The 14,044-nt window shown below is 37.2% G+C and overlaps 1 protein-coding gene across 8 annotated transcripts in view; it reads right to left on the reverse strand.

Annotated features, from left to right (window-relative positions):
* The window catches only part of LOC131681752 (GATA zinc finger domain-containing protein 10), a 64,733-nt gene that overhangs the window by 33,238 nt on the left and 17,451 nt on the right, over window positions 1–14,044 (reverse strand). For 3 of the 8 annotated variants that reach the window (XM_058962758.1, XM_058962755.1, XM_058962753.1), the window contains exon 1: window positions 10,935–11,599. The exons of 3 other annotated variants lie outside the window; for them this stretch is intronic. In XM_058962758.1, the coding sequence (XP_058818741.1) occupies window positions 10,935–11,013 (79 nt within the window). In that variant the 5' untranslated portion in view covers window positions 11,014–11,599. Of the gene's footprint in view, window positions 1–10,934; window positions 11,601–14,044 lie in introns of those variants that run through there. 2 more of the 8 variants (XM_058962754.1, XM_058962757.1) reach the window with 2 other exon arrangements.

The following is a 14,044-nucleotide window of genomic DNA, read 5'->3' on the forward strand; positions in this document are numbered from 1 at the left end:
ACATCAGCGGCTACTCGTTCAGTGGGCCATATGCGCGACTTCCTGAGGGTTAAGCTACAGCAAAAAAATGTGACAAGCGCAAAACTGTATTTTTGATCGATTATTTAAAGTTTCGCACTCCACGCTACATGCAAAGAATCAGGGTGATACATTTTTGCTACTAGTTTAGGGGTGAACCTGCTTTTTTCGTATTTTTTGACGATTATCAAGCTAATACCATGTGTAAATAGTCTCAATGAGATCGATGGCGTAAAACAGGAAATATTGTGAAAAAAGTAAGGGCGATACTTCAATGGCGATATGTGGGACGGAAAAAGTAAAAAATCGCGGAAACGCAGCACTATTAGTTGATTTATACAGCAAAAATAAAATTTAATTTAATATTTTAAATACTTAATGAAGCTTTAAGTTTCAATCACTTAATCATGCAATCAACGAAGCAAAAAACACAATAGTGTTTAAATAGACATTTAAACTAAATCTGGAAATTTTCGCTGTTGCTTTTATTTGAATGATGTTACTGCTAGTATCGTTCTTTCAAGAAAAAGCGTTGATACTTATGTTTGTAATATGTTGGTACTAGGGCCGGCGTCACACTTTTAATCCGAGTGTTTAATATATAAGCATATGGTGTATGTTCTACACAGAAAAAAATATTTTGTAATTTTAAATTTATTTTCATGCACATATTTGGAGCATGAATATAAATCTCGACAAACATATAATTACGGTCTAAAAGCCAACTATCAAAATCCACTTTGAATGGAAAATCCGGACAAACCGTTACACGCCAATCACAGATGTTGGTAGTAAATGAAAGAGAAAAGTTTTCTCTTTCATAAACTGTTGTGAACTGTGTTTGACTAGTAACGGTTTGTCTGGAATTTCCATTCAAAGTAGATTTTGACAGTTGGCTTTTAGGCCGTAATCATATGTTTGTCGAGAAATGTTAAATTAAGCTCCACCACAAATACACACAACTTGTCGTGCTTTATTCAACGAATTTTGCTATAATTTTACACGTTGATTGAAAATTACAGCTTCATTAAACGGGATACCAATGCACTTTAATGTATTTTTCATCCAATATTGCTGAAAAATAAATGACATGTAATATCACACGAACAAAAGTGTAAAATCACATTTTGATGCTCCCATTGAGTGCATCGAATTCAAGTTAATTTTCAATCAAATTTGCGATTCAAGCTTTGTATGTTTACATTCGTATTGATTTACATGTCGTTTAAATTTCATTATTTTTTGGTGTGTATAACTAGGGACATTACATTGCATTACAATCACACGCGGTGCATTTGTGGAAATGATATCGTCGTTTTATGTGCGTGGCATATTAGGTATTCAAATTCAAATATTAGGTTGTTACAAAGCGTCGAGTGGGTATTTACCCACTCGGATATTTTAAGGTGAGTAGTCATACTACCACCAAAATCTGGCGGCGCTGGATGGTACAAAATATGGCTTGATGTCTGCTGGAGAGATTATATGAACAAAATTTAGCTACAGAGACCTTCCCCTGCCCCGAAATAAGCAAATAAACTATGATAATGACGTGAAAAATAACAAATATCTTCTATGGGGAGACATTGTTGAAATCTTATAGTATTTTTTTCTTTCGATAACTCGTAGTATTCGTATAGTATTGTAACAACCACCGAAAAACTCGATCTGGGTTTTCTAGTCTTATGCAGAATAGATAGCACCATTTTTGTCGTCAGTGACAACAAGTTCGAACACTCCCGAGTGTTAAAATACAGCTGCAACCGCTCCAAAATTCAAACGAATTTTGTTTGTCTTTACGACTGATTGAGTTCATCCAACTTGAACTTTATAAATAAACATCCTAATCAACACACAGAACATACAGTGCGTCTGAAAAGTGCACACGCATGGCATGCGTAAACAGTATCTCTTTCTGCTCCATGCGCTACCAGTGAATATCGGGCGACTCCCCGGTAACGCCAAAACTTCCGCATATGCGGCTAAGCGTTCGCATTGCGATGAGAGGTGATGTTATTATGACTTTCATATAAGTTCATTGCCGCTTGCCGCCAGAGCGGGTCCATATAAGACGTTGGTAAACCGATCGCACTTATTAGGGTGGTTATTTCCGTTCGTTTGGTACATTAGAAACGATGGAAATTATGATGTTGTTTAGATATCATAGAGTATTGCAGTGCGTAAGTGCTGAATAATGTGCATTTATATACTGTACGCGATTACTACTACTAAGTTCTTACGAATATATAAAGTGTGAGCATAGAGTAAATAGAACCAAACACAATTTCTCAAAAAAATTACAGATAAGGCTATCACATCAAATACACACTAACTACATACATCTAATTATTTTTATAGATTTCAATATTAATTACCTTTAACGGTCTTTATAATTGATACATGATTAAAACATAAATTTGGAATGTAATAACTTTAAAAAATAAGGCGCGTGGACTCTCTTATTTGATTTTTCATATTCTCAATAGCAATCCACACAACCACAGTAATTTGCTTAACTTAATTCCAGCTACAGATTCAATGCTAATTTACTAATAAAAAGCGTTATAGATGCAAAAAAAGCCCTAATATTTACAACCCTACCCAAAATACAAGGTTCGTCATGTTGAATTGAAAACCAAAAGACTGGCACTGGGCCGATGAAAGATCAACAACACCAACAACCACACATATGGTTTGAGTTTCTGTGGCGGCAAACGGCATATAAATCACGTTTGTAGCCGGCTGTCAAGCATGTTACGAAAATGGGTCCGCTCGGCTAACAAGAGGAAATGTTTGCATTGAATTTGATTTCCATACACCACGTAGTCAACCAGCTACTGACGAAATTGTTTTGAGAATCTGTTTCATTTAACATTGACGAGTGCCACAGTAGACCTTAATAGTCTGCTGATCCGAGAACCTCGAAAACACCAACTGGAAACATTTTTGCGCGATTTGTTGAGTTCTATCGCACTGCAGGTAAACAAAGCAAACCTACTGTACTTAGGGGTATGTGTTTCCATTTTATTTTTGTCTGTTCACAGTGTAATAAATAAATGAATGCTTGATCTAAAAACACAAACATTAGATAAGCAGGAAGCTCAGTAGTTCAATTTCAAGATGTGACAAGTATTGAAAATCTACTTTAAAGTTATTTTTAAAAAACCATTAGGTGATAACTGCCAGTGCTATGGAGTGGCACGTATTCACCTATTCAACCGGAAAATGTTTTTGTAGAAAGGTGTTTATTTATTTCTTCTACAATGTTTTGAGGTTTATTGGAAAAAATGCTCTTCTTTTGGAAACGTGTTAAGTTTATTTTCTTCTTTGTAACTTTTTATGTAACCAAGTTTAAGCAAATTTAGAAACGGAAGTATTTTTGGATCTTTGCAAACAACAAACTATGTATACTTGAAAAATATTTTTTTCGCAAAGTCATGGAAAAATACGAGTTGGTAACGTTATCCTTTCACGAAAACTGTTCTCAAGCTCCTGAAATCATGAATAATTAATCTCGTTTTCATGAAACTTTTTGTGTTTCCTTAAAATTTGGTTACGCCATAAAATACGTGACGTACTACTCGAGTATTTGAATGAGATACTGTGGTTGTTTCCTGAACATGTGAAATTTTGTAAGATTATAGTTCATACTTCGGAGTTACACTGATTTGTATTAGGTAGTCAAAAAGTTTTAAGAAGTTTCTCGTACAAAATGAAAATAAATTTTCCAATACTCTGAAACGCTTTATCCAACAAAATTTTCACCGTACTACTCGACTACATGTTTCCCCGTCTTTGGCTCCGCTCTCTAAATTATGTTATTTTGTCACAGTTCCTGTACCCAGAGATCTTGCTCGCCATAATATTCGGCGGTGCGACCAAGATTCGTTTGAACAATATGAGTACAGCATTCCTTCAAAGATGGAACTAGACAAAGCTCACTCAAAGGTTACGCTCCATTTTCAGCTCCAGTTCCACCTCATGAACAGATAGACGAATGTAAATACCGTAAACCGGGGTGACATTGATCACTTTTCGGAATAATCATTACATATTTTTAGACACAACACATTTTTTTCAAGTTTAATATTTTTAAAGCATGTACTGATGTATGGAGAACAAAATTGGATGATTTTATCTAAAATTATCCTCTTACAGCTTTTTTTTAAATGATTTGAAGTTGAAGTCCGTTTTCGTATTCCGGGGTGACTTTGATAACCTGCATGTTCACCCACATTAAGTTATTGATGTCAATGTTTTTCATTCAAATGTTTGTTTAAACTAATTCTGGAAAGATACTCATTGTTAAATAGACGTTAATGTATTATACAAAGTATTTCAATGTACTGTAAAATTCGAGTAACCAAAATTCGTATAATTTGTGCCTAACTAGAATAAAAGATTCTGGAAACTTTTAAAGCTGCTAAAATTGCTTTATTTCAGTGCTTTATCCATGTACAAAAAGTTTCATTCATTTTAACACGTTGGAATATTAAACAATAAAAAAATGTTGCGAGTTTTAGCTTAAATAATTTGAAATAATTGCCAACTAGTTTCACAAAAAAATGTATTTAAAATAAACAAAACTAAATTTGAAACATCCCAATCTAAAGGAAAATAAAAACTCGCTTGTAATTTATCACTCATGCTCAAATCTGAGATTTAATTGTTTTATACAAAATAGACACTTTACGAAGCTTCTTAAAAATAAGGTAAAGTAAAATTTAGATTTTTCGTAGTTGTTGTACCCAAAAATCGAACAATATACTCAAAAAGTATAACAAATCAGTATTTTATAAGTTTAGAGTAAAAATCATTTCAAATTAAAATGATTTGGTAGACTATTCTGGTTTAATAAGCGATCCACGAAATTTTTTTCGAGTGATCAAAGTCACCCCGATGATCAAAGTCACCCCGGTTTACGGTATATAACAATATTAAGTCAACAGCTACGGTGTACACGTAATTTCGAATTGGTGCTACTTACTACATCAGAAATCCGAACTGTATGTTTCTATTACTTTTGGGTAAGATTCTATTGTCTTTTCGGTAACAGACCACGCAGACGCAATTGCGCATTGAAGTATTAAACTCATATTCCCGCAAAGGTAGTAAACGGTGGAATGACGAATTTCGGTTACTGTTCATGTATGTGTATCACACAACCAAACACTTTTTCAGTATGTGTCAACCTCTGCTCTGTTCGCATGTAGGATAATTCGGTCCATTTCTATGATAGTATTAGTATCTGGTCAAACCAACCGTGATGCGTCCAATTCAGGCGGATTTCCGTCCAAATTCAGGCTGGAATCTGCCCCAATATTGGCAGATACCAGTCGGAATTATGGATTTTTTACTGGGTAGGTTGGATAGTGAAATAAAAATTATAGGCAGTTTCCGGGTCCGGCACAGTTCTCGATCCGGACCAGTTCTGGGATCCGGATCAGTTCCCAAACCCGGTCCTCCCGGAACCGGACCAGTTCCCGCATCCGGACTGGGACCAGTTCCCGAATCTGGACCAGTACTCGGATCCGGACCAGCCCCTTACCAGGTCCGATTCTAAACCATGCCCAGACTTGGTGCTTAGATCCAGACAGGTGTTTAGATTCGGACCCTCGGTTCGGATGCGTGGATCCACACCGTACATGACAGAAAGGACTATGCATGTTTTGTGCAGTCACCACCATGATGTTGATGTCCGTGGTAGAAAATAAATTTCAATTTAACACTGATCGAAATTCCCCACTACTATTCCGAATCGGTTTTTTTTTCTGACTGTGCTTTGAAGCTACCCGAGTGTGAGCCGATCTTCAAACACGGAATGTATCATGTAGAGAAAATCGAAACTCGTCTTTATCCACATTGTGCTTGCTTCGCTTGATGCGCAATACAATGACAAACGAAGTGCTACACACATCCAGACAATCCGACGCGTTAATATTTATTTTATAAGAATTGATGCGACGCAGAGAAGATTTGAATGTGTTGGTATATTTGAGCATTTTTTTATTACTGCAAAAGTATTACGGCCGAGTTTTGGGTGTACGTTTGTCATTCGCTCATTTGAATACATACAGAAGCAGAGCAGAATGGAATATTCATTTTGATGATTGGTTTAGTATTTTATGCAGCGATGCTGTGTAATCTGTAAAATCCATGAATGTATGGTATCGCAAATTCGAAAGGCGACTTTCGGGTGGGTTTACAACAACTAACATAAAATTTCACACCTACGCTCATTACTTTACTTTAAAAGTAACAGAAATTTTACGCGGGATCAAATGCCTTTGATTCATTAGAGGCATAATTTTATTCAATGTATAGAATACTTAAGAAGCATCAATTTTCATATACTCCATGCAGTATATTGACCTACATTTGTACCGATCCGCGAGAGAAAGGGTGTTAGATGTGATCCTTTTCTCCGACAGAATTAAAACAGTATTATTCCACATGAGTTGGCGAACTGGCTCGTATCTAACGAGCTCGATGTTATATGATTTTATATTGTGGAATCCCTATTTGTATCACCTTTTATATCTATAAAATTGGTCAACGTCAACGATTTACGGGTATTAAAAAAATATTTTTCATTTCGCAACGTAGAGGACACCAACACTAACTTCTCAACAGAAAGAGATAGAAGTTGGAAGTTTTCTACAAAGTTGTATAACAAACATTTTCAGTAATTCTTGCAAACATATCCATATTCTATCTCTCTTCCTATAAAAGATAGTGTTGGCGCTCTACTTGCTGTGGAATATAGAACTAAACTTGTGTAAACAAAATGTGACTCATATTATGTACCAAAATAGATGCAAACATGGTATTCAACTATAATTTCGCAAAAAAAATGAAGTTCGAGGGACTGATTCACCCCCATTTGCTGTTAGGCCCCATGGAAAATTGACTCAGACATAACTTCTTTAAAAGTTGAATAACTTCCCCTAAGGACGTATTCAATAAAGTTTTAGGCAATAAAATAATCTTTCTTATTTTCATTTGCGGTGACAAACTGACACCTGGCTGTAAAAATGAAACTTGGTACGTTTTCTCCATGTAAATTGTCTAAAAATCGCATACAAATTTTGAACACGTTGGTTCGTTAGCTAGACTTCTCCGATTTGGCTAAAATTTTGAGCAAAGGCTCCTGGTGGGACAAAGAATAAACTTATGGGTGCTCTGGTTGAGTTTTCAAGAATTCATATCTTCGAGATTATTTGTGAAGGGCATATAATCCGTTGATCCATTAAAGGACCGAAGCGAAGGATTTGTGGGGTAAAGCAAATCTGAACCCAAATGGTGGTGAACACTTTTTAAATATATATAATATAATACGACACCGAGAGGGGTACCTTCTTTTCGATTTGGGCCTGACACTCGAGATTAAGGGCAACGCAAAATAATCCACTGGATTCTTCAGGGCGAAATCTCAATTACCTCAACGAAGACCCGGAAAAACCGACGCGCCGTGAGAACCTTAAACATACGTTTCCTTTTTCTTTACGATAAATGCTTTCGATAATAGTCCAGCAGTTACAATGACAGGAAATTCAATAAATCAAAAAAATGGTTTTCATATGGCGCAATTCGAAGATAATACGAAGATTGGTTTGCATGTATAATTGTATAAGCTTTACGATGAAAATTATTAACCGAACTTCTTCATTCGAGTTATAAACAAATTCTTTAAAAAATCTCTAACCATATCCCGGGGTTGGGAATTGAGCCCAACAGAGCAGCGTACATGGCAATCGATGAACCAACTACGCTATATCCGCCCTGGTCTGATCTACTGATTGGGTACAAATATATATTTGATATCAAATATACAGCCGTTTAGAATGTGTGCTATTCTAGTTATATCGCACAAAAATATTGAATTTTTTGTTGCATTCTCAAAGAAAATTGTCAAAAAGTATTTGTCAAAATTTTTGTTTCTGTCTGGCCTTTTAGAACTCCAGACGCGGGGGAAACACCCCGTACCACCCAGTATAGATATATTTCACTAATCGCCAAGAATCCAAAAGCACGGGCCACTCTCGCTGTGGTAAATAAGCCGAGCGAGCATTGTTGTCTGCCATAATTAATAGCAAGAGGACAGTGAAGCATCAGCAAGCGGCATAGCGAGAGAAACACACCGCAGTGTCTTTCAGAATTCTTTGCTTTGCATAAAGAGTTCGGTTATTCGTCACCTCACCTTGTGAGGGGAAAAGAGGATGGACTAGATCCGGGAACTGGTCCGGATCCGGAAACTGGGCTGAATCTGGAAACTGGTTCGGATCCGGAAACTGGTTCTGATCTAGACTGAACTAATTCAGATCGATGGACTGGTCCAGTTCCGTGGTCTGTCCCGGACTCGGGGTCTGAATTTTATACCAGAATGCGCAATTTCGTGGTCTGTTACCGAAAAGATAATAGAATTTTTCCCAAAAGTGATGGAAGCGTATCCGTCGGATTGTGGGTGCAGGAGCAGCCAGCGTTGAAGCCAGCAGAACTCGTTTGAACCACATAAATTCAGTACTATAAAAGTTAAAATAACCCGTCGTCTCACCAAACATGAGGAAATTGATATAAAACCCAGATGTCGGCCCCGAAAACCAAAGTCTCTGGGTCAAACCAAGGGGAGGGGGGGTTGTAACCCATGGGGTAAGTAATATCAGTATCTGTACACGGTATTTTGGTGTGTTTATGTTTTTTTTAGATATTGTCTATCTCGAGAGATAATCTAGCATTTCGTCGAGTTGTTGGCTATATGGGAAACTTTTGAATTCCACCCAAAATAAAACAAAGGCAGAACGTTTTCTCACTCGCACTGATGCAAATTAGATGGACGCGTAATTTAACGGTGGCGCATGGCTGAAAAGTCGCAAGGTGGGTTTAAGGAAAAATTCGTAATATTAACATTCGCAAACCATGTGATCTAACACACCTATTCACACCACATTGGTCATCAGTAGGCTTCATTATTCCGTCTGAAGTAAAGCATCCATACTGTTTACCTTTTTGTACTGTAGTATAGCGTCATCATTTTCCATTTTTCTACGTTTCTTTTCTCTTCTGCTTATTTTTTCCATCAGGAAATGCATGGGAAACGTGTCAACTGCATGGGAAACGTGCCAACTAAGCCAATTTCTTGTTATTGTTGATTTGTGATACGTAGTATTACAATCTTTGTTCACTAAATGAGTACTAAATGTGTACTCAGATTGTTGCATTAGAATCTTCGAATTTTCGACATCCGATCAGGAAAAATGTTGGAGTCAATTGACTAATCTATGTATAGTTGTGTTAGTGCGAGATTAAGGTTAAATCGGGTGGAATTTTTGCCAAATGAGGTTAAATCAGATGAAGAATCGCCGTGTGCTTGTGTTATTTCGTGTACATATATGTCTATACACATTGCAACCGTGTTGGTGTCCTAGACGTCAAATAAGTCAGTAGGATTGTGACAATAATTTGACAATTGTAGGCAAACATGACATAAGGTTCTAAGTGTAAATCAGAGCCTCTCTTTATTTACTTTTTCTTCCGTAAATAACTCGGCCAGAGTGAACATAAACTCTTCAACTTTTTGATTTCGACTAGCATACGTATGCTAGTCGAAATCAAAATGTGTTGATATACACTGAGCCAATGTTAAACAAAAATTTGATGACACTGTAATAGTCGAAAGAGAAAGTAAACAAAGAAAATCCTTTGCACTTAGGACCATTTGGCATGATTATAAAGAATTCTCGACAAACATATGATTACGTCTTAAAAGCCAACTGTCAAAATTCTCTTTAAAATGAAATTCCGGCCAAGCCGTTACTAGTCAAAAACAGTTCACAGCAGTTAATGAAAGAGAAAACTTTTCTCTTTTGTTTACTACCAAGATCTGTTAACGGTGAGTAACGGTTTATCCGGAATTTCCTTTCAAAGAGAATTTTGACAGTTGGCTTTTAAGCCGTAATCATATGTTTGTCGAGAATTATCGTGTATGCTGCGAAATCGATCAGAAATAATGATACCAATATCAGTAGGGTCAAAGCTTTGTTTAGATTCAAACTCAAAATCTATGCCCATTGCAATAGATAAAAATCGCAACACTTCGGTTGCGTGCAATACCGTTTTTGAAAATAACGTCTCTATAAGGAAAAAGCAAATGAAGTCAACTGTCAATCGTTATAGCAGAAATGTTGTGACAATCTGATTAAATTCGAATTACTATATTGGTTTAGTCAAAATAAATAAGTTGAATGTTGAAAACAACCCGTCTTGGGCTCTCTGTGAAATATTCAGCAAACAAATACAAGTCAAATATCGCGACGAGCTGTCTGTGCAAATCCAACGAAATGCTTCAATTTAACGGTCGTTCTCACCACCGGAGCGGCAAATTGTCTTCAATTAAAGAAGTAACATGAATTGAATTGAATTAGGCTTGCGCATTTCGAACATAAATAAGAGAAAAAAAAGTGCAAACAACGCGATAGCTCTTGAGTCTCGTTTTCCCTTGTCTGTTTGCGATCAAAACTACGCGATATTAGGGGGAAAGATATGGGTAGCAAATATATACACACAGTTAGCAGTTTCTTACACTACCAGCCAAGTTTTACTTTTCCCTGTCTCAATAATTACTGGCTGTGTTCGCCTGTGTGTGCAATTGCATAGTGCAACCATCAGCGATTGCTTGCAGGCCGACCGAAGATGCGCGAGATTACGTTTGGCCTCTGGGTGCCTTTGAGATTCGAAATTCTCAGAGCAACAGACGCTGGTTTACCAATGAAACAGTACGTACTACAATATGAATATGTCTCTGGTCCTTATCATGAAAGTCTGCGCCTTGCCATTTCATATAGTATTGTAACGTGCTATTTCTGCGAAACGCGTGAGATTTGATACTATGCTAACGTAGACAAGGGTGGCCTACTAACCTTCAGTAACACGGCCGCTTTTCGGGAATGTATCCGTCACTTTCACATCCCGCATTTCCGAGATAGAGAAGTGAGCCATCTTAGTTGACTTCTTCTCTCGGTCGCAGAGGGGCGTAAACTATCTCGTTTCACCGAAGTGCACTTTTCACTTTCCGCTGGAAATCTTCCACCGAATCGCACTTCCATCAGCTGGGGATTTCCGAATTTCATTCAATCCAATTTTCTGCGGAAGATCGGTACACTCATTTCGATCGCATTATTGCCACTGTCGCTTTCCAACTTTTATTACGTTCTGCTTTGCTGGAGCACGTCGTAAATAAAATGAAAACCTTTGTGCTCACCCCGGACACTAATTTGCAACTTTTACCTCATGTTTCAGCACATTTTTCTTTTGTTCTCTCGTTTCGCTAAATTAAATATTTTCACTCATCGAAGGTCCACACCTCAGTGCCATGTGACTAAACCTGCCGACAGACGAGAACACGCAAACTAAACTCATAACGCTTTAGTGAATTGATGTATTCTATTTTTCTCCAAAGTACTGCTATTTATGGCTCTCTAGATTGTAGAACTAGAACGGCACAGTGAGTTGCAACCGCGCTTGGGTGCGACCAAAAGGCTGACCTGACTGTACGGTACGACGTACCGAGAGCAACGAATAGCAAACAGCCCGTCGAGCTAACAGCGAGAGAGGCAAGCAGACAGGCTCTATACACCATTCACCCGAGCATTCACTCGAGGCATGGAAAGAGATGGGGGAAATTCCTTGCGCGACTGCGACAACGACCGGCTGACAGATGCTCGGGAGATGGGTGGAAAGAGAGAATGAGTAAAACATGCCATTGGGCTGGTAGCATAAATGATGCCACCACATCATGCTGCTGGCTGGTGTACATAATTTCATAGCTATCAACCAACGGAGGACAGCTGATGGTGGGTATGCTACTTTCGAACCTGAACACATGCAATGTTCGATACGTACTTCATGAACGATCCCAGCAGCTGGAACTCAGTGAGTGCGTTCAATGCAGTAGGCGATAGTCGCGTATTAAGTGAAGTTTTCTTAAATTTCCTTAAGTGTAAGTTGTTATATTTTCTTAATATTTTCTTAAGGAAAAGTTTTCGAGTGGAACTTTGGTCATTCATATTCAGAGAATAAAGGTAACATAAAAGATACTCAGCAAAATTAAAACGATTGATCTCCATATAGATTTGCATAATAGGCCCCTTATTCTCCTATCTGATTAATCTTTCAGGTTTCTTTCTTTTTGTTATAAAAAACTCCTGCATACTCTTCTTCCGACGTTTCGGTCCTTATTGTAATTTTCTCAAGGAATCGAAATTTTGGTGGCGATTCCTTAAGAAAAGAAAAGAGGGAAGGACACTGGAACGGTGATTCTCAACCAGAAAGATATAACATAAGCAGTCGAGAATACAGGAAACTACCTGATTCAAGTTTTTCCTATTTCTGATGTTTAGGAAGCAGAACATATAGGCGTAAATGGCCCGTACCTATGTGTTCGGAGATGAATGCCTCGCCGTGCAATGTTTTCTCATCATTTAATAATTAAACAAATAAATTATTAACTTCCTCAAGAGATATTTTAGATTACATACAGTTTAAAACGATTTAGGTTTAAACTTCTACCACCGCTTCTTGAACGACACGGTGAGTTCTTTGTTTTTTTACAGGAACGACTCTAAGCCACCAAGTAAAAAAGTCCAGTGCGTAGATTTGAGAATAGGCTATTTTATGATATCTAATGGAATGGTTCAAACAAGATTTATTTACGATGAGATAGTAGAAATTTATGCTAGTTAGGCGTAAGCTTTTTAATTAGTAAGCGGATGCATAATACTGTCGAAGTAGAGAGTTAGATCTGACACATCTCTCTACCTACATTTGGCAAATATAGAGCTATTTTCGGCATTAAGAATATTCCATCTATTCAAGGCATTCCAAATTGATATCCGAGCTGAAATACTGTTATGCGTAATAACATCACTGTTTATTATGAACCCTAAGTAGCACACTGAAACTAGTTTGGAAACGTTAGAGTCCGAATTATGTTACGGCAGTAGTTATATTTGTTGTACTGATTCAAAATAAATAGCACAATATATTTAGTGGGGCATAGCAATTTTTTTCGTTCGCTTTGAGTTATACGTGGTTCCAAAGGAACACTCTGGTAGAATACCGCATTTTGTTGATTTTATGAAGACTAAAATTCTACGGAGTCCATAAGTCAAGTTGAATTCTTGTTCCGAGGTCTGAATGGCTGGTGGGACTAAAATGTGCCGGTTGTGCACGGAGTATCACTGATCTTACCCTTGCTGTGTCAAGTAAACCTCTGATACAATGGACTTTTGTTTCTTTGCAAATCGTGGAATTCAAATGGCCTGTGTTAAGCCAAAAAGGACCAAGCGCCACATGCTCATATATTTAATTTTGGGAACACAAATAGTAGACGAAAGCAAATAAGTGATTATTACCTTGCTATGTTAATAGCAAGCTATTTAAAAAGCTATATAAAAATGCATTGCAACCTGCTATCTAAAAATGCATTTTAACCTGAAAAATACTAGAAAAAAAATATGGCGCACAGTTCAATTTGGCTTAACGCAGGCCAAATGATGATCATGTCTCTTGTACCTATTCCTGGGTTCGCTACAGGCAATAACGTGTTTGATACCTTCGAGCTGGTGCACAATTATTGCTGGTGATGAAATGTGTAGTGCTCTGATCGACCATGGTTAGAGTAGCACAAGCTATTTCACGAAACTATGAATTTTATTCATTATCCATTCAATCCTCGTGAATTAATTAATGATTCCTAATATATTAGCCTTGATTCATGCTCGTAAAATAGTTCACAAAATCATCAAATATTATTCAGATGTTCGCGAACTGGTTAATGATTTCTAGTATAATAATCACGGCGTACCATTCGTGCTCGTGAAATAGTTTACAAAATAATCAAATAATATTTATGTATTCGTGAATTGGTACTTGATTCCCAGTAAAATAGTACACGAAATCATAAAAAAATATTCGTGTATTCGTGAACTGATTCATGATTCCTAGTGTAATAGTCCCGACCTACCATTTG

Source organism: Topomyia yanbarensis, chromosome 2, assembly GCF_030247195.1.
Source record: "Topomyia yanbarensis strain Yona2022 chromosome 2, ASM3024719v1, whole genome shotgun sequence".
Classification (NCBI taxonomy): domain Eukaryota; kingdom Metazoa; phylum Arthropoda; class Insecta; order Diptera; family Culicidae; genus Topomyia; species Topomyia yanbarensis.